General features: G+C 39.9%; 1 protein-coding gene across 1 annotated transcript in view; it reads left to right on the top strand.

The window, feature by feature from the left end:
• The first annotated feature begins 562 nt into the window (after positions 1-562).
• The window catches only part of ENPEP (glutamyl aminopeptidase), a 36,708-nt gene continuing 15,624 nt past the window's right edge, over positions 563-21,646 (top strand). The window contains exons 1-7 of the mRNA XM_069855502.1: positions 563-1,437; positions 6,368-6,509; positions 9,047-9,178; positions 13,623-13,743; positions 16,540-16,694; positions 17,276-17,389; positions 19,032-19,166. Coding sequence (XP_069711603.1) covers positions 824-1,437; positions 6,368-6,509; positions 9,047-9,178; positions 13,623-13,743; positions 16,540-16,694; positions 17,276-17,389; positions 19,032-19,166 — 1,413 coding nt within the window. The 5' untranslated portion in view covers positions 563-823. The remainder of the gene's footprint in view (positions 1,438-6,367; positions 6,510-9,046; positions 9,179-13,622; positions 13,744-16,539; positions 16,695-17,275; positions 17,390-19,031; positions 19,167-21,646) is intronic.

Below are 21,646 nucleotides of genomic sequence, written 5' to 3'. Positions count from 1 at the left end.
GCTTGCATGCATGGTTATATGAGCAATCTCCTGGAAAACTGGCCCTATGTGAGGGGGAGAAAAATTAGACATGTTTTAAAATTTGAAGTCAGCAATCAAAATATATTGTTCCACTGTGAATTCTTCTGCCTGTGACTGCCTCAAATTACTCGGCAAAGGTAAATGAGCCTAGAAAAGAGAGGAAACAGCTGAAAAGGGCTTGAAAGATGTATGTGAGTTTTGCTGGATTTTTGAGACTTTGGAGATGTCATTTCACAAACTATAGGGTGGAAGCTCAAGGAAATCTTTGCTAGCAAGAGGAAAAAGTAAAAAATCCCCAAACCGCAAAAACACAAAGAAGACACTGCCGGAGAAAGTAAAAAAAGAACTAGTGGCAAAGGTTGAGAGTTTGCAGCAGTTATACCTCTATCTACAAACTCATTCTGAAAGCTGCTGACAGAGCTTTGGCATCTGATCATCTCCTAACTGCTGATTAACATAGCACTGTTTTATATTTAACTCAGGCCAGAGCAGAAGGGGCTGGGGGTGGGGCTGCACTGCTTATAAGGGGAGCACAGCAAGAACAATGTTCTTCTGTGTTAGTTCCCTCTGTCTCCCAGCCCAGCTGCACTCCTTTTGATCACTCACATTTCCACCAAATGTGTGTTGTCTTTAATTAATTGAGTGTCTCGTGGAAAGCGAGGTGGGGGAGACAGGCAACAAACAGCTATAGCTACAGAAGTAAAATACAAGTTTGCTGAGTTTACTGAATGCGAGTGCTGAAGTAACTAATAAGCGTTTTTACAGTTAATGTTTTGCTCTGAGAACAGACCTGGGAACAGAGATGGATGGCATGGATTTTGAGGATAAGAAGTCCAAGAGGTACTGCATGAAGACAAAGCATGTGGTTATCATCTGTGGTGTCGTGGTCGTTGTAGGTCTTGCCGTGGGGCTTGGTGTGGGATTGACCAGACCTCAATCTCAGCAACCTTCAGAGGAAACAGATCAGCCAACAAGTCCTCCTGCCCAAGTGGAACTGGGTCCCTGTCCTCCTAAAAATGATGAGACTGGAGACTGGAGACATTTCAGGCTACCAACTTATGTCAAGCCTGTCCACTATGATCTGGAAATGAAGCCTGAAATGGAGACAGACATTTACACTGGGACAGTCAGTATCTCTATTGTTTTGGAACAATCTACCAGCTACCTGTGGCTCCACCTGCGAGAGACCAAGATTACAGAAATGCCGACACTCCGGAAATCCTCAGGACAGCAGATTGTTTTGAATGAATGCTTTGAGTACAACCTACAAGAGTACATAGTGATGAAGGCAGAAGCTGAGCTCTCTGTCACTGACGAAAATGATCCCTACATACTCACCCTGAAGTTTCAAGGATGGCTGAATGGTTCCCTGGTTGGGTTTTATAGGACCACCTACACAGAGAATGGACAGATCAAGTAAAGAATTTTATCTTTTATTTATTAAAATTTCTTATCTATTTCTACATGCTCGGTCTTATTCTATTTCTGTTTCAGCTTCTCAATCTTTTCTCTCACCAACTTGCTGACATTTCTGGGCTGTTCTTTAATTTTCTCATTCCCCTAAGGAAGATGCTGTATTCAAATCCCTTTGGTTATTGACAAGTGAATACAGGCTAGAGAGATAAAATGTTTGTTATCCTTATTATGAAAAACTTTTTCAAACTCTATTGGTCCCAAGTTATCCTTGAGCTTTGTGAATGACTCCTTCAGAGAGCTGGCGGGGTCAAGACCTGTTTTTATTTTTTAGTACAATAAATATCATACCACTCCCATTACTCTCTCCTGTCACTCCCAAAAGTGACAGTTTTGTTGTAAAATGCTCCTGTGATAGTTTTCTTGACATCATGTTTCCTTGACATTGTAAGCCTGAGGAATATCCAAACCAGAGGAACTGCTCTGTCCCTCCTGCAGCTGGTTTAAATTGTGGATACGAAAGTTCAAAGGATTAAGGTTAACTTTGACTTGGTTTCTTTGTGCCTCAGTTCTTCCTTCTTAATAGCTATCAAAAGATTACAAAGGCTCTACCAGTTCAGTTAACCCATTCTTCTTCCCAGGTTTGCACTATGTCAAGGTGGAAGCTTGAAAAAGCCATTGCTTGCCGCTCAAAGGCATTTTTATATGGAGAGGATACTCATCCATTTTCCAGTATTTGTTTCTAGAGTGACTCGTCCAACCTTTACGGCTAGAAGATAAACTTGAGTAGATTTTTCCAAGGCCCTGTACCAGGAACACAGGGGCAAACACTGGTATGTTTTTCAAGGTGCTTGTTTGCCCTCATGGGACAGTGGTGTTATGAGTAAGAGTTCCATCAGCTGCATTCAGTCGATGACAAGCAGTGCCAGGAGTAGCAGTAATGAGTAGCAGTAGGAGTAGCAGTAGCAGCAGAAGTAGCGAATCCAAGAGAAAAAAAAAAACAACAGACATTTATTTTTCATACCTAAACATAGTTGTCTGGTCTGGGAAGAAGCCGCATAGAGAATAGCTTGAACTCCAGACAGCTCTTTCTCTATCGTTTTCCTCCACCTACCACCTCAGTATTGCTCTGACTTGGAAGATGTTTTGGTTTTATGCATTGAGTATCTGATATTGCCACAGCAGTTTTAAAGTATAACCACTTAGCATATTTCTAAGTTGAAGTCTGTTACTTTGTTTTTATTGGTGAAGGATACCTAGATATGAAATCAATTGTCCCAGGTCTGTCACAACACCAGAAGAGCAGGACCAGACAGCAGGTCTCCTGAGTCACAGAGTAGAAGTGAGTTCCCATACCTCAGATGCAAGTAGTGTAAGAAGACAAGGACCAAGCATCTGACATCAGGAAGGAAGGAGGACTTAATAAACTAGAGAAAGCATGAAATGTGAGCTCACTTCAAGAAGGCACCTACTTCTTGATTTGGATGCTGGAAGCTTATAATTGCAAGGATGATCCTAGCCAGCAGTCTGAAAGCACTCAATACAGAAAGGAACTTGAATTTGTGAGTTTGTTTGTTAGACTTGAGAAAGGCTCTAGTAAGAATGAGTGAATTTCTGAAATGCCCAGGTTTGGGCAAATTTTTCTTCGAGGTGGAAGACACAATGTGCATAATAGTGATAAACACAGCTTTGAAATAAAACCAACAAACAGCCAAGTGGTGCTGCCACCACCAGCCAAATTGCTGCTATGTGGCATGAGTAAGTCATGGGGTGGCAAAGGATGGCAAGGGAAAGGGTTTATTACTTATTAAAACTGCATTTTCTCCTGCCTTTCTACTCAAAAACAATACTGACTGGAATCAGCTTTTTTACTTTGCCTTTGCCTGAGACAGACATCACCCTTGGAAAATTTCAACCCAAATAATTCTTTCTATGTCGTGTTGTAAATAAATTGGATCAGATAATAGCAAAAGTCAAGCAAGTATCTTGATAGTGGATGTTAGATTGGGGCTGAGATGAGAATGAGAGCCTGTGTGTAATTCACCTACTCTCTCATCCCTTCTGGGCAGTGTTAGAAGCAGTGGGACCTTTTCAAAGAATTCATAACACTAGAAAGTCAGCTTCCAGGGCTGAGCTGCTCCCCAGCTGTCTGTCTGTGAGGGCAAAGATTTGCCAAAGCATTGCTATAATGTCTTTTGTTTACAAACTGGGCACAAATCCAGGCTCTGCTGTTGCTTAGATTTAAATCTCCCACCACATTTTGTGGAAAACCAGTAGGCATGTGCTGAACATGCCTGCAAGTCTGATGGGAGGCTTAGGGAAAAAAACACCTCATCCTGTTCAGACAGATCACATAGACCCCATCAGAACAAAGGTGCTTTTGGAAATGCCCAGAAGCGGATCTTGGGATACCTCGGCAACACAACTATTTAAGTCGATGTGTGCATTCCAGTGGAGAGCAGGAAGCGGAAACTTTTGAGAATGGAAATTTTAGATATATACCTGCCTAGATCTTCCTATGGTACATGAATCCATCTGTAAGCACTGAAAGCTTTTGATAAAACTGTTCATCTGTCTGTGCGTTTAATTTTCCTATTGATAAAAGGGGAATAGCAGTCCTTCCCTACTTTGCATGATACAGTGAGAGTAGATACATTACAGTTATGTTATCTTCAGATGCTCGGGAAAGAAGCACAGCAGGAGTCCTTGCCTATTGTAGGGTTCTTCTAGCTCCTCTCAAGGAATGTGCTAAACCCCTCCCCTTTTTTTTTTCTCCTTAGTATCACAGATAATATAGACATGTCACAGCAGCTGCTTTTGATTTTGTATTACTATCAGTGACAAGGTATGGCTTCCCTTTTATAGGAATTCTCTGTGACCTCCATGAGAGGAGGACAAGAGCCTTATAAAAAAAGATACTCAGCTAGATGCACCTCTAACGGGGAGATTTGCATTTAGGACTGTATTAATTAGGGAAAGGCGACATGTTCTTCAGTAGCACTCCTGGATTTCTTCCTCAAGGAGAAAATCTTCTCAGAAGAAGAATGCATTTGCATTTAGGGGAAGACTAGGAGAAAAATGGTTTAATAGCTCAAGAGGAAAGGCCTTTGCACTAACTCTCTGTGCTTTGAGGGTAGGGAGGAAAGGGAAATTCATCATAGCCTTAGTTGAAACATTTTTATTTTGGGAACAGCTGGATGCAGTCTCAGCCGTATCTTCACTTCTTACCATGATTTTTAAGTCTATCACCTCTGGTTCACATTTAGATGTCTGGAGAACAACAGCAAGCAGAAGGGCAGAAGCCACCAAGCTGTGAAGAAAATCTTATCTGAGAAATAAGTTGTAAAGTTTGAAAGGATATTGCAACATTTCATGTTGTACCACTTCTACGCACGTCGTAGCCTGGAGTTCTTATCATCTACCCCATAGAAAAGGTAGTGCTAAGGTTTTGCACTGCTGATGTTCATTTGCCTCCGCAAGCGTATGAGGATAGATGGATTATCACCTTATAAATCAACAGAGATATCACAATGTTATCACTTTGTAGGAACTAGATGTGTCAAAATATATAGCCATATTTTAAGCAATAGCCATGAAGTATTGCTCTGAGGACTTGAAGTTAACTTAATTGTGAAATAGCTTCCAAATCCTACAAAAAAAAGTAGAAAGTGACAGCAAACAATTTACCAAGGAAAAGAAACTCTATTGAGCCTGGACTTATGTTAAGGTGAACGTCCATTATACTTTTGCCCATGAATGTTTGAGTTACTATTCCAAAGAACAAGAACAGTAAGAACCCAGACATATTACCTCCATCATGCTGGTAAATGACCCTTGCTGCTACAAGTTCCTAATGACCAGTTTAGTATTTAACCATCACAGGCAAATGCCAAGGGCAACAGAAACATTGAAAAATTGGTTGTCAAGTGAGCTTGTAGGATTGCTGCATAACTGTAATTTATGATGTACACTTTTAATTACTCTTTGGAAAGAAAAACTACCTTAATATAGTTGGAGCAGCTGTAGAAGTGCTGTCAGAAAATGCTCCACATTCCAGATTAATTGAAGAAGCATCTGTGATCCCTTTTGCCATCAATCACTGGAGAATACGCTCTGCCACTGTATGGTTCATTAATGGAGGAACCCAATGTTACTGTGAGAAGTGGGCGCATGGTATGAATGTTCACAACCTCTACCTTATTTTTTATGGGACCTCTATTTTCTAGCTCCCTCAGTTGTTTTTGCATAACTGAGATAACTTTCTAACCCCCACAACATGGCTAGCATAGCATCAGCTGTGTACCAGAATGTTTACCTGGACTTTCCAAGCTTCCTTCAGCAGTTTGATTAATGGAGTAAGGGGAGCAAAACAGCACCAGCAGAAAACTGTATGTAGTAACTGCAGAAAAAGAAACACACAAGTAGGATGAGATTTTAGAGTCCCTTGTTCACTCTCAATGTGTCTTCTCAGGATATTCAATGCTCCAGTCCCAAAACGTGCTCTAGGGGTTAAACAACACGTGAAGTGACCTAAGTAAACATCACTACACCAGGACCTTAATTTCCTTTCAGATTATACCATCACAATTTATTTTAGGCACAAAAAAATCAATGGAAAAGCTAAGCAGGAAGGTAAGCAAAATTTTTACAATTCATGAGGGATCATTTGTATCTTATTGCCTGGCTCCTGAAAGTATTTGATGATAAGCAGTTAGCTTTAGCTTTTGCTCTGAAATCTACAGGATGTTGATGACAGACTTTGATGTATACATGTTACACATGCCTACATGATGTCAGCTTGTGCATTTCTGATGTCACCTACTTTTATGAAATATTTGTAGTTTGTGAAATTGCTAAATAATTATGCTTCGAAATTGCAGATAAAATTTAAAAGGTATATAATGAAGCCTTGTCAATGTGTTGTTTGTTCAAGGAGCATTGCAGCTACTGATCATGAGCCAACAGATGCACGGAAATCATTTCCTTGCTTTGACGAGCCAAACAAAAAGGCAACTTACAATATATCTATCATCCATCAAGACACATACCAAGCACTTTCAAACATGCCGGTACAGGTATGTATTTCCCAACTGTACTGCCTAATTGGAATGGTTTTGTAAAGCTACTGGAAATGTAGCATAAATCGCGAGGTCCTTGCGTATTCAGACTCTACCTCCCAGACACTGTAAAGCTAAAGGTTAATAAATACTGCGGAAAACACGACTGGTTGGATGGTTAGGACTCCCCATGGTCAGTCAGCACACAATATGGCAAAACAGAGACAAATCTAAAGCAGAAAGGAAACATCTCTTCTGTCTTTAGCTGGCTGGCCCTCTCTCTTCAGACACTAGATGAGCATCCCCTACTAACCATTAATAGGTAATGGTAGGTTCTTCAGTCAAACCAGGTGGACTTGGGGAAGAAATACTCTAGAAGACAGCTGCTTCCCTGATGGGAAGTCTAAAATAATCACTGAAACTACCCAATGTTCCAAAGCAAGGGTCTGCTGATCACAATCTAATGGCAAAGGATGTTGCTAGCAAGTCTAAGATTATTATTTTTAATAAATACAGGATCTGAAATCCATCTGTCAGTTCAGAAACATGGACATTTGTCAGTCCACCATGACTGCAAGTTCCTAAATAATCTATTTCTGGACCTAGTGGATCAAATTCTAAGATTTGTACAAAATTCAATGGCATCAATTATCTACATCTGGGTGCTCTGGAAGAAGATTGAATGGCTTCCAGCCTAGAGAGTTTCTAATGAATAGTTTAACTGAGTATGTACTCTGATGTATAATTTCTAAGTAATATGTTCTGAAATGCCAAGTTAAAAAATAAAACAGTTTCCAGCCTCCAGGCTATTGACATTTGCAACTTCCCAATCATTCCCCCACTCAGAAAATAAAGGCCTGCTTTACTGTGTACTCTTTTATTTTAAGAGTCCCCCTAAACCTCAACTATCCCCTAGAAATGACACTAAGACAACAGTTACCAATGTGATACAGACGTACAGGTGGCTCCCAGACTGTTTGCAAATCTAAAGCTCTGACCTATTGTTATTAAAAATATTTCTATGATACCTGAAAGAGCACCCCGCACTTTGATGAACATGAAAGGAGAATGTTTGCTGTGCCTTTCCTCACAAATCTCGGATAAGTGAAGGTACAGGCAAGGAAGGTAAGGGGATGTAATGACGATTTACTGGGTTATAAAACTTATTTTGCACATTCATACATGGACATTACCTCTAATGTGAGCAAACAAAACTAAGCTTTCAAAGGGCTAACTACTGCTTGTTAATTAATTTGCTAAAATCCAGGTACAAGCAGGGAAATGTAGATTATGCTGGACTCATACTTGAGCTTGAACATTTTCATCTGTTACAGTCACAAAGTCAATAGCCCTGATCTTAGCAGTGAAAGGTCTTTGGGAAATAACTTCAACAGATTGAAAAGTAGTAGTTTGTAAATGCAAGGCACATTGTGTGTTACACATCCTGTAGCAGTTTTGGTAGTGTGTAGCTTTATCATCAACAGGCCAAATCAGTTCAACAAAATCAGAAACATGTATTCTTCGTCTGCATTTTTCACTTCAGTGATTATTTTTTACCTTTTTTTTTCACTGAAGTTCTGAGTTTGTTGAAGTAACAAAAGATAGCAAAATAGAGTGAAAATAGAGTCAAATTATGTAAAAGCAGATTGCAAATATCTCTGAAAAGGCAGTTGTGAATATATCTGTGAAAAGGTATTTTTAAGCATGGAATCATATTACCTGTAACATTTACTCTTTGTGCTTGATTAACATTGTATTTATATCAAACAAATATAATGAAATGTTGCATCTCTAGTAGAAGGTTAGTGTTTTTTATATGCTGTTTTCTTTTGTCCTTTTTAAGGTAGTCATCTAGTTGGAAACAAATAAATATCAGACAGGCAACAGCAGATAACAAATAGCAGAAATAAACATTTAGAGGATGAATCACATACAACACTTTGCAGGTTTGGTTCAGCTGAGAGTTAAGGACCTTTGGGAAAATCAGGAATTTTTTAAATTGATTTACAAAATAAAAACTATGATCAACACTAAACCTTTTGTACATTTAAACAACCCGCTGATTAGCAGTGCTAATTTATATCTGAATCAATTCAGGACAGATTCATTAGACTGGTCTTTATCCTGAGCAGCATCTCTGCAGTCTGTGGTCCCTGACTCCCACATGGTGTATGTATTTAAGAGAGGAGAGAATCTATTCTCTTCTCTGATCTGTCCAAAGTGATGTTATTTTATGCAATTATTTCAAGAACAAAACACACTAGCAAGCACTGGAAAACTCCTGTTGGCAAAATTCCTGTGCATGTGCGTGATTTCAAATCCTCAATGCAAAATTAGAACCAGGTAAGCTTATTTAGCAGAGAAAAACAAAGTCCCATTTAGTATCTTGCATTATTGCAGAAAAAAAAATTCTGTCTGTTCTTATGCCATTAGCAATGGGATGCCAGACGAGGTCATCCTGGAGAGGTGATTTATCATTTCTATGTAGTTTCAACCCTCTTCTGTGTATGTTTGCAATTCCAAAAAGCAAAGTAATTATTGTTCCATTTCTGCAGCAAACTGTACAGCTGGGCAATGGCTGGACGCGGACAACTTTTGAGAAGTCAGTTCCCATGAGCACTTACCTGGTATGCTTTGCGGTGCACCAGTTTCAGTGGGTGGAGAAAATATCCGCTAGTGGAAAACCTGTAAGTCCTCTTGCAGCCTGAACATGGATCAGATGACAAATATACTGTGATTTGTATTTTCATAAAATGAATCATCTCTTTTTATAATACAAAATGGAACATATTTTTCTCTTTCCTATAGCCCATTTTATGCAGCAGATTAGATTGGGTATTCTCAGAGGTCCCACTGACCTTTGACTACATACACTGTTTTGCAGCTCTTCCCTGCCTTCCATCTTTGTGGCATCCTGGTCAGTACCTCCCATATAGGCACATAGGTCAGGAAGAAACACTCTTCCTCCATCCTCATCCCTGATTTCAAGCCTAGACACTGTAGGAATGTACAATTTAAGGGGTACAAGAGATTCACAGGCTATGGATACAAATACTTCACACCTTAAAAGGTGTGAATCTATGCACATGATGTCTTCCTATTTACAGTCATGGAGACATAGGAATACAATTCTAAGTGCCATTAGATATACACTCTAAGATTCTTTGTTTACAACAGTGGCTAAAGGCAAATGCCTAGTTTAAATTCCTTGCAAATAAGTATACAAGTGATCATGCCTGCCTAAACAGCTGGGTATTTGGTAGGTGCCTTAATGAAGTGAGTATGTTTGAACCTGAATACATAAAATTAAAACTGCCCCTTTATTTAGATGCAACAGGCAGTTCAATCCAGTTCTTGCTTAGATTTGAATCTCCTTAAGGTGCAGCTGATCAGGCATAAGGAGATCACAAGACACTCACAGCCTGAAATGTGAAATACAATTTGCCCCTCGACATGAATTCCTCATTTGGCCAAAACCTAGACTGGTGTGCTCAAACCACTGGTAATTACTTATTGGTTCACATCTTTTTTTATCTGAGACTGAGTATGACCCCAAGGTTGTATGGTCTTGCTCCCTGCTCACTGGCTCAGTAATTTGCAAAACAGGAGTACGTTTTTGGCCACTCAGCCTCATGATTTTGTCAACCAGATGCTCTTCAGTATGGCTGCTCCATTCACTATCAGGGGTGGGACTTTGGTTATTTGGCCCCAACAGATATGTTCTAGAGTTTAGTTATTTTGAGAGTCAGAACTTGTGCAGCTTTTGTAGAACGTAGTGAGGTAAGAAACAAAATAGTGCTGAAGATGGACATAAAAATCTTTATTATCTAGATGCAAAAGTTAATGTTCTCTGCTCATACATGTCATGCTCCAGAATATGACTTTGAGGACAATATTTGGTTTTTCTCCTCAAGCAAAATAGCAAAGTCCACAATGTACCTGACTGGTTGAATTTTTTCTAAATAGAAAGGAGTGTTCACTGAAACATGGTAATTATTGTGTGTGTGAGTGTGTGTGTGTGTGTGTGTGTGAGTGTGAGTGTGTGTGTGAGTGTGTGTGTGTGTGAGTGTGAGTGTGTGTGTGAGTGTGTGTGTGTGTGTGTGTGAGTGTGTGTGTGAGTGGGTGTGGGTGTGTGGGTGTGGGTGTGTGAGTAGAAGCAGAGGTATTCGTGTCAGTACAGAGGTTGCCTGAAGAAACATCTTCCAAATCAGGCCTTGATTATTACGTATTTTTTAATACTGTTCGCTAAACAATTGTTTGAGGAACTGTCTACACTAGAAAACTTTGGTTTTAAGTGAGGTTAAAATCGTAACCATTCCTTCTGTCTTAGTATGGACAGAGTTTTACCAGTATAAACCATATGAGCAAGATTGTTTTTAATTAAGTGAACAACACAAACTCCAACACTAAAAATTGCCTTTTCCCTGGGAAACCAGACTGCCTTATAGCTTTTAATCAGATGTTTAGAAACTCCTTCTCCTAACCAAACAATCCTTTTCCAAAAACTTTGAAGCCCAGACGAGCAATAAGGTATTTATCTTCTCAGCTGCTGAGAAAAACATTCCACAATTTGCTGTATAAATTGCTAGCAACAAATCCCTCATCCAATAAAATATGTCCCTGTGATCCATATATTGCTTTCATGAACAACAAAAACAATGTTCAACTCACATCACATGGTAAATATTTAAAAACTCCCATTCACTCTGAAAACTACTGCCCTAACAAAGCCATTAATGGAATCGATGGTGGGAAATGATGCCTAAAGTTAGAAATTATGCTCCTGAGCTGATTACCTGTCAGGTACCAAATGTCTGGTTTGGAGAATCACAAAGAAGATTATACAAATGAAACCCAAAGTCAGTTCTAGTACACGCTGAGGGTTTTGGAAACCATTAATATGGATCAGCTAGGGGAACGAAGACTGCTAAATTGGGTAAAGAGCTTACTGAAGTGGAAATTGCAGACTGTAATTGCAAACTGACCCTGAGGGAAATCCTCTGGCTGGAATGGATTCCCGATTGAATTTCATAAGCTTTTTTGGTTTTATTTTTTCATTCCAGCTTTATTTTTGGCCAATTTCCCATCCTCCCCTCTCATTAAAGGAAGTGTAATTTCATGGTATTGAAATCAATGTGTTGTCAGGTTCCAAGAGGGTTCCTAGGGTGGGCCAGCTCCTTTGCTCAGTTGGGATCCTGAATTCCTGGCTGAAAGCAGGACTGAGGAGTAAACAAGTAACACCAATGCAGCCAGAAGAATGCGGCCCATTCATAAGTGATGTAGAGCCTGCAAAATGAGATGGATCCATTTTCTCAAAGACAGAAATTTCATTCCATATTAAAATTTCTGACTTTCCACACCGGAGATTTTAGGGGATGGTGAAGAAAGCCTGCAGCTCCTGGCAGTGGACATTGCAGCTCTATGCTCTGCCCTGGGACAGAGAACTGTGTAAGCCTCAGAACTAAGAGACTGAAGGAAAGACCCCTGAACAACTCCACAAATTCTGAAGTCAAACTTTGTCTTCACAATGTAGAGATAACATCCCAAGAACCTTATTCAAGCTTTAGGCCTCCTCATCGTGGTTATTAGGGTCTCTAGTTCTCCAGGGCTTGAGGTTTACTATTGCTTCACAGTGATAAACAAAACAGTCCTTGGCACTGAGCCTTGGGTTGGAAAGGTCAACTCTCAACACATCATATTTTGCATTCCGGGGAAAAAAGCATGTTCAGATATGCAAGAGGATCAGTCATCGCACACAATACTACTAAGCATGCCAGTTTTCCTGGACCTGCCTCCTGGGAAGAGATAGAGCTGGGTTTTTTGTCTGGGATTTCCAGAGGCACAGCAGCCCAGCAGGCACCACAGCTGTGACTAGGTGGCTGTATGGTCTGAAGTCCTGGGCAAACAGTCACTCAACCTGCAAGGGTCAGCATGTCCAGGAGGAGTTACGAATCTGGTAAAGGCATTGTCTTCAAAGCGTTTGAGATTTTCATACATACAAGGACAAGAGGAATTTATGATTATAGCAACCCAGAAAGGTAGGAAGAAATTGAAGAAAATAAGGTGTAATAGGCTTCAGACACATTTTAGGACAAACGTGCTCCTGAAGATTGGTCTAATGAGATCAGTCCAGATCAATGAACTACTCAAAACAAGTGAGTTCCCTTTGGTTACGCTTGCCCAGGCTTCTTTCTTGAGGAAACCTGGCATTACAGAAGGAAGAACTGGTATGCATCCAGACCCTGCTCCAAGCTTGGCCACTGTGAGCTTCTGGGGATGGGTCTTGACAGTTTTACAGTTTGGGCACACTGTGGAAAGAGTGCATGGATTATGCTAACCTGATCTTTCTTATGTAGGTCTGATTGGTGATGTGAAAGTCGGGGGGCAACCTTGGCTGCATTGACCACAAAATAGTGGAGTTTAGGATCCTGCACGGATTGAGCAGGACAGTAAGCAGGATTACAGCCCTGGACTTCATGAGAGCTCACTTTAGGGTCTTCAAAGATCTGCTTGGAGAAATCCCATGGGTTAGGGCTCTAGAAGGTAGGGAGGTCCAAGAGCTGGGCACTATTCAAGCACCTCTTCCCTCAAGCTAAAAATTGGTGCATGCATAGGAGTAAGATATCAACGAAGGAGGCAGGAGACCTGCATGGATGAGCTTCTGGAGAAGAACAAGCAGAAAAAGGAAACTCGTAGAATGTAGAAAAAGGGACTGACCACGTGGGAGGCATATAGGAACACTGTCAGAGTACGTAGGGATGCAACGAGGAAGGCTAAGGCCCACTTTGAATTAAATTTGGCAAGGGACACCAAGGACAACAAGAAAGGCTTCTTCAAGTACGTCATTAGTAAAAGGAAGACTAAGGAAAATGTGGGCCTGCAGCTGAATGAAGTGGATGCCCTCATGACAGAGGCTAGAGAGAGAGTGGAGTTACTGAATGCCTTCTTTGCTGCTAAGGCCAGCTCTCGGGAATCCCAGACCTTGCTGGAAAGAGAAAAAGTCTAGAGAAAGGAAGACTGTCCCTTGAAAAGGGAAGATCTCATTAGAGATCACTTAGGAAAACTGGGCATCCACAAATCCATGCCACCTTCTAATTACTTCTAACTGCTCTGTCTCTCTGTATTTTACAGCTGAGAGTTTATGCCCAGCCACAGCAATTACACACGGCAGAATATGCAGCAAATGTAACAAAACTCGTATTCGACTTCTTTGAAGAGTACTTTGGTTTGAGCTATTCTCTTCCAAAACTAGGTGATTATTAGTACTTATATTTTTCATTTTATTAATTCATTGTCATGGTTATGTTTCTTCTACAGGACTATGTGCATTGGTGGAAAAGAGAGCCTGAAAGCATTTGGTTGTTAACTGCTGATATTATGTCAGGATGTTTTAAAACTCTATCCATATAGTTCAAGGTGTTCTTAAATGTCATGATGGGAGAGTTGGTCTCTAATAGTTTAGTTACCAGTTTTCACAGTTCAGTTTACTGCAGTGAAGTACTGGTTGTGGTCGTTTTAAAGTGTCTTATAGAAAAACAGGGGAATTATTTGTGTCGTCAGCAAAGGAACATCGTGAGCTAAAATAGAGCCAGAAGAAGTTTGAGAAAAACATTTACCATTTCCATAGGAATTTCAGAACGTAAATCAGTAATGAGGTAAGTGAGGATGTAAGCTGCCAGAGAGTATGCCATACTATTTATAAACCTTAGTGCAAAGTGAACATGTATCCACTTCTTAGAAAAATGAAAGTAGTCCAGCATACTATTTGTAGTTTCTACTGATGAGCTAAATAAAGACCCAGATCTAAATGAGAGTGGATACATTATCAGTTTTTAGCTGTGGTTATAAAACAAGCACAAAAAAAAATAATGCAGTTTGGCATTCTTTAACTTGGGCTATCTGGACTTCGGATCCAATTTATGCAATATGAACTAGTGAATCATAGAATCATAGAATCATAGAATCATAGAATCATAGAAGCATAGAAGCATAGAAGCACCAGGTTGGAAAAGACCCATCGGATCATTGAGTCCAACCATTCCTATCAAATACTAAACCATGCCCCTCAGCACCTCGTCTACCCGTGCCTTAGACGCCTCCAGGGAAGGTGACTCAACCACCTCCCTGGGCAGCCTGTTCCAGTGCCCAATGACCCTTTCTGTGAAAATTTTTTTCCTAATGTCCAGCCTAAACCTCCCCTGGAGGTGCTTGAGGCCATTCCCTCTTGTCCTGTCCCCTGTCACTGGGGAGAAGAGGCCAGCACCCTCCTCTCCACAACCTCCTTTCAGGTAGTTGTAGAGAGCAATGAGGTCTCCCCTCAACCTCCTCTTCTCCAGGCTAAACAACCCCAGCTCTCTCAGCCTCTCCTCATAAGGCCTGTTCTCCAGCCCCTTCACCAGCTTTGTTGCTCTTCTCTGGACTCGCTCCAGAGCCTCAACATCCTTCTTGTGGTGAGGGGCCCAGAAATGAATACAGGAATCAAGGAGCAGTCTCACCAGTGCCAAGTACAGAGGGAGAATTACCTCCTTGGACTTGCTGGCCACGCTGTTTCTGATACAAGCCAAGATGCCATTGGCCTTGGCCTTGAAGCTGGGGATGTAATCAGTGTTTTGGTAATGACATCTTCTAAGATCTCCAAAGAAGTTAGGTTCATGAACTTCTTAAAAAAAAAGCTATAAAAATATTAACTACAAACAAATTACAGCAATGTAATTGTGAAAAAAGCACCAAAATTTTGAAGACAATTAATAATGTTGTGCCAATCTTTTATTGGCTGTTAATACATGTACCTATCAGGCTAACCTGAGGTTTTAGCAACAGATTTTAACCTCCTCCTTTCAAAACATCACCATATAAATCTGATTGTGTTTCAATGACAGCTGAATTAGGGAAACCAATATAATATGGTGTTATTTTGTATACTGATCCCTAGTGATAACTGGAACTATACGTCACCTATGTTTTACATTCAAACTTTCATTTATGTAAAAGCCTGATGATTTTGTCACATCAGTGTATGGTTAGGGGCCTGTCTGTGCTACAGGGTGGACTGATAACATCAGGTCAGTAATATCAGAGGATGGGGACTCTTACAGAATTTACATTGTTTTTCTCAGAATGTCTATTTGTTGGATCACAAATCTTGACTTCTTACGTTGTTCCTCCAGTATTAGAAATCGTTTAGGCCAAACCTCATAAATAATGTTTGTAAATAGTGGTTTATTTAAATATGGTATTTCTATCTCTCATTGATTTATGGCTTCTGGTATTGTGATTCTCCCTGTGATCCTCATTTGGACCATCAGTGAAGGCCATGCCAGACTATCATCTTTGATTCTTTAATTGAGTTGTTTAAATTAAAATAAGTAATGCCTATCTTCTGTTAGAGTGGAGATCGGGTTGATTGTTCTATTCAGTTTTAAATCCATCTGTACTTTCCCACTAACCCATGCAGAAAGGCTGAGGTAGTTATTTCCAGAAGAAAATGCCGTTACAATTGAGTCCACAATTCTCATTTAAACCTGTATTGATTACTGACCATAAATGAGTGACCCCCACAAATTGCCAGGAGTAGAAGCAGATGTTGTTCACTGCATGGGGGATTTACTTCAGTTAACACGTCAATAAATATTTTTAATACAACAGTGTGACAAACAATGACATGCCTCATTATGCTACAGATAGTTTCAGGAGGTTTACTGCCTACAGCACATCCCCAGACAATCCTATTAATTTCTGGAGCCAAAATTAAGTAATGCATGATACACATGCTCCCAGAAGGTGGCATAGCATCACCTTTCAGGACAGATCCTCAGCTAGTACAGCTGATCCTGATTCTATTAATCTTAGCAGAATCAGGGCACTGCCTATCAGCTGCCGTAGGCCAGTCTCCTGCTTCTTAGACACAGGTTATAGGCTGTGGTCCACTGCAGCAAGCCAGAAGCACAAATGGCAAGCAAAACAACAGGCTGTGAATACACAGAAAGAGGACAAGCAAAGTGGCTTAAAGCATAAAGTAGTAATCACGTTCTCTTTTTTTTCAATGTAGATAAAATAGCTATTCCAGATTTTGGGACAGGTGCTATGGAGAACTGGGGGCTGATCACATACAGAGAAACAAACCTGCTCTACGATCCCAGTGAGTCGGCCACTTCCAATAAACAGAGAGTAGCTGCTGTGGTAGCCCATGAGCTCGTTCATCAGGTATGTTTTAGGACATGATTGATTTTTACAGTGCTTCAAATATATAGTAACAAAATTCTAATATTGAAAATACTGTCGTTAACTCCATCTCAGGATCTTCTATGTGTGCTTACAATTTGATTGCAAAATATTGCTTTGAAAGTGTTCCCTGTTAGTGCTTTAAAGCCCCATAATGACTTTCTTTAACTTCTCAGGAAGTTAGATGCTCAGGTCCAGACTTTGAGCCAGCTTATGAAAACGTGACTGAAATACCTTAAAGGCAAATTTGCATGTGCAGATGTCTTTTTTAGGCAAGCAAATACAGACAGCTATACACTGTGGAAACTGTCTGAAAACATATCCTTACAAGTGCAAATCATCAGAGAATGAAACTAAAAATATTTTTTGTGACACCATCAGCAAGTGATGTTTTAACAAAAACTGAGGCCTGAATTCCTGTTTAAACTAAGGAATTATGATAATTTTTGCCTGGAAAAAGGAAGAAATATGAACAAATGAATGCACTATGTGGAGATGTTAGAAACTGAAATGTACATTTACTATTTAGCTAACACTACTTCTTTCAATGTTTATAATTGTAGTGGTTTGGAAATATTGTGACCATGGACTGGTGGGATGACTTGTGGTTAAATGAAGGCTTTGCCAGTTATTTTGAGTTCCTGGGAGTAAATGCTGCAGAACCAGATTGGGAAATGGTAATTATTTCTGTCTTATTGAGGGTTGGCGGGGCTGAGGAGAGTGTTTGGGAAGGGAGTAAAAATTAGACAAGGATGATAAAGACAAAGTATATTTATGGAAAACTAGCATAGTGCAGTGCCACATAAAGAAAATGTTGGTATAACCTTTTCCATCTATCTATGTTATGATCTGAAAATACTCAAAGTAAACTTTGTAAAGTTTTAGCCTGCAGGGAAGAGTCATTGGTTCTTACAAGTGAGTCAAGTGTTTGGTTACTATTATGCCAGATAATACCTAGATGGATTCTGGACAGAGCCTTAGCAATTTTTCAGTGTTGTTTAAAGGTCTAACCCTGGAAGATGGAGGTTCCCCTTTATTTATTTAGTTGGGCTGTAATGTCTCGTCACGGGACTTGTCTTAGGACTGTTATCCAGCCTGGTGAGGGTTGGGAACCTGGGCCTTTCTCCACAGCTTGGGCTGTTTGTCAAGGAGAATATCAAGGTCCCCCATTCAGCTGCTGCCAGTATCTTAAGTAGTGTTTCAAATGCTCCAGCTCAGACTATCTCTACTCTGCACAATGCAAAATAGGTAGTGACAGTGGATAGCCCATAGTGCTAAATGTGCGGCAAAACCAAATCCAGTCACTTCAGGGGGGTTGCAGACAAAGAACGTAGTCTGAAACATGCATTATACTCAGAAGAATGGTAACAGTATGTGAATAAAGGGAGGTTTCCTGCTCTCTCCTTCTTCCCCACCCAAAGAGATGTGCGTAGCCCGTGTATTTCCCCGAGACACCCAGGAATAATGAGAATCTGGCTACTAAAACATACATATGTCACTGGAAGGAAGCAGGATAGGTTTTGCACAGGGTTTCAAAATCTACTAGCTCCTGAGCCTAGCAACATTAGAAGCAGGCAGTGCCTACTTAGGGCTCCCCCTGCCTCCCTTTGTGTTCCCCATAAATATCTCTTCTCATCCATGTTAAGTTAGGCTGAGAACAAAACCATTCCTGGATCACTTCTTTCACACTTTAAAACAGGAGAACTGTTGTGCTACCTACATAAGCAGAATTTCTGTTTAATTGCATCAAGAGACCACGTTCATCTAAGATCTAGAGACATTTCAATGTTATCATCCTAGTGAGTATTAGAAGAGGAAAACTAAATAGAAATTTAGTAATTTTGGTCAATATTGATTAGGAAGTAAGGGAAATTTGAGTGTAGGTCAAATTTTTAAAAAAATTAAAAAATATAGGGGTTTTTAAGTTACAAACATTGGGTATGGGAACCCTGCCTATTTCTCCCCTCCTTGTCTTCCTCCCCAGATCCATTTCTGCAAGAAAAGTCCATAATGCTTTGCAAGTATTGTCAGACTGCTGAAATTGGCAATACAGGTTCCTTTTTTGCCTCCTGAGTTTTTAGTGTTATGATGCACAGGGGAAAACAGGATTTGCAAAAGGTAATTTATCTTAGTTGAAGAAAAAATGTATCCCTCTCAAAGGTGAAATAAGAGTTTGTAAGTCCTTTTGTATAGGAAGAGAAGTTTCATTCCATTTCCAACTGTCTCCCCCTAGAGAAGATGCTGTTCAAGTTGTTTACTTTGTAAAGTTAGGTACATCATCCTGCCTCAGTTTGTATTCTAACATCTTCTCTTTCTCAGCTTGAACAGGTTTTAATTGATGATGTGCTTCCTGTAATGAAGGACGATTCTTTGTTGTCTTCCCATGCAATTGTGGTCAGTGTGTCATCTCCAGCTGAAATCACCTCTGTGTTCGATGGGATATCCTACAGTAAGGTAGGATATACTTCTCTTGTGACCTTGGATGCAAATAAAGTAGAGGCTTGGGAGAGCAGATAAAAGTCAGGGGAGCTCAAAATCATAACTCCTAAGCTACTTGTCTGTGTGAATCTTCTTTTCTTTATCAACTGTTGTCAGTGATGATTCAGTCAAAGTGACCGGGAGAGGGGCAGTGTTGCTAGAGGCCCAGTCAGCCATGGTGTGCCATGCAAACCTGATCACAGAATGCAGAAGAGAAAGGAAATCACAGTGTCAGGAGATTCTGCCACTAGAGTAGTCAATATTAAAATAATCCTAAACTAGCTGCTATGCACAACCCTCTCCCATCACCTCATGATGAGTTGATGCAGCTCATTTATATCAGGCCTCAAAATCTAATTCCAGGGTAGATGATGCAAGGACAGATGTTCAGGTGTCCTTTCTCTCACTTCCTCACCACACCTTCAGGACAGCATAACTTCTGTTTTGAGGAAGCAAGGCAAGGGACAGAGTAGCAAACCCAGGAAAGTTAACTTTCTTTTCTCACGTTCACAGTATCCCAGCCACCCAAGAAGCCGTAGCAAAGATGGGCTACCATCAGTCTCTACTGGCATTGTCCTTAAATTGGGTGATAAGTTAGCTCCACATTTCACTCAGAATTGTGGAGTTCAGGGGCTGACCTGCAGTAAAGCAGTGTGTAGCCTAGGAAGTGGTAAAGGACATCCCATTAGGTATTTGACAAGATTTTTGCTCATCTTTAAGCTGTCCTTCTCAGTCATTGCGGGGAATCGGTGCTATAAATTCTCTCTCAGGAGTCAGCTGGAATTCACTGGAAGAATCCCTTAAGTCTTGGGTCAACCATGCCCCAGACCATGCTGCTTCTGACCCTGCTACACCATGTTGGTGCTGACAGCTTCTTGTATGATTCTGTCATTGTTTCCTATCTGATTCCACAGCAAGTCTCAACTGAACATACAAAATACACCATTATAAAGTCCTACTTGTTTTTCCTCCAAGCTCCCATTATCAGCTAAACATAAAGTGTGTATTTCATTGTCTTTAGCTTTAGCTGTGCTGGAGTCTGTAGCTGTAGATATTACTTTTATTAGCTAGACTTGATCCATCTATTTCCATAAAGTTTTCTGTTTTCAATTGTTAAATCCTCTATCCAGTGATACCAGTATTTATGGCATCATAAATGCTTCTCAGTCAATTCATAGACTGTGTGAAAACCTGCATTGTGTAACTTTATTCTTAAATCAAACTAACTAAAGTCAGGAAACATAGAGAACCAAATCAAACAGTCTGGACAAAAATGTATTTTAGTAGTGAGCTCAGCAAGAGAAACATTTTTGATTGATCTGAAAAAGCAATGGAGGAAAAATTCCTAGCTTTTACTTATCTCTCTGTGCCTAGATAATTGCTACATGAACTATTTTTTTTAATCAAAAGTACTTGAGGACTTATGCATTGTTTGGGAACAGTGTTTTTGGGATATAATTTGTTTTGGGATATAATTTGGGTTGAATAAGAAAGCCTTTGTGTAGATTTAGCTTAAATTACTGCTGGTATTTTTATATAAATGCATGACAAAATTAACTTGGGGGGAATGGCTTTATTTCAGCTTCTCCTTTATGTTTCTTATAAATATAACCTCCTCATGATATTATTCACCACTAAACAAATAAAGCATAGTTTGGAATGCTGTCTGTTAGTTTTACCAGTGCAATTACAGAGTTTATACAATACTAAAACTCTAATGAATTGCCTAAGGGTCTGTGGAGTAATTGTGGTGTATTCTGTAAGGGAACCTCTCACAGCAGGGTATTTTGTGCCTAGGAAATGTGTGCTGGAATAGAGTTGATGACTACAAAATTAATGTATATAGTGTTTTTACTCTGCTTTTAAAAAGGAATTGTATTTCAACTCTTTTCCAGTTTAATCCTCTCTCTGTGTGAAATAGTCTACAAAGAAATGGGAGTTTTTTGTCTTTGGTGTTCAAACATTGATTACCTTTTCAAAAAAACAGATACTTAACTAAGTTCTGCTGGAAAATTGGTCTTGGACCCCCATGTATTTGGAACCTCCTAGCTAAAGAAGCATAGGATTAAACATTCCACATTGTGCCACATACAATCTTGCCATGTAATTGTCAATTCTTACAACTCTCTAGGAGAAGTTATGTGGGTGTTGATAAACATATTCCCCTATATCATCATCAGACAAGGTCAGAATTGCAAATCAAGGTTACTCTCTTAAACCTTCCTAAACAGTTAAGGAAATTTGTGGAAACACTGGTGATTTTGTTAGCATAAGTTTTCCTCAAACACACTCTATCATGGATGACAGTGGAATGACGGGAATAGAGGGAAGAGACTGAAAAGCAGTACTAGAAGATACAATTTAAAGCAAAAGAAACTTTAACTGCCATCAAAGTGTATATACACGTATGTATTTCTACTCTGACCTTCAATATAAATGGGAAAGCTTATAACAGA

Source organism: Phaenicophaeus curvirostris, chromosome 4 (assembly GCF_032191515.1).
Source record: "Phaenicophaeus curvirostris isolate KB17595 chromosome 4, BPBGC_Pcur_1.0, whole genome shotgun sequence".
Lineage (NCBI taxonomy): Eukaryota > Metazoa > Chordata > Aves > Cuculiformes > Cuculidae > Phaenicophaeus > Phaenicophaeus curvirostris.
The sequence above is the reverse complement of the archived record's forward strand: the minus strand, read 5'-3'. Positions and strand labels throughout refer to the sequence as shown.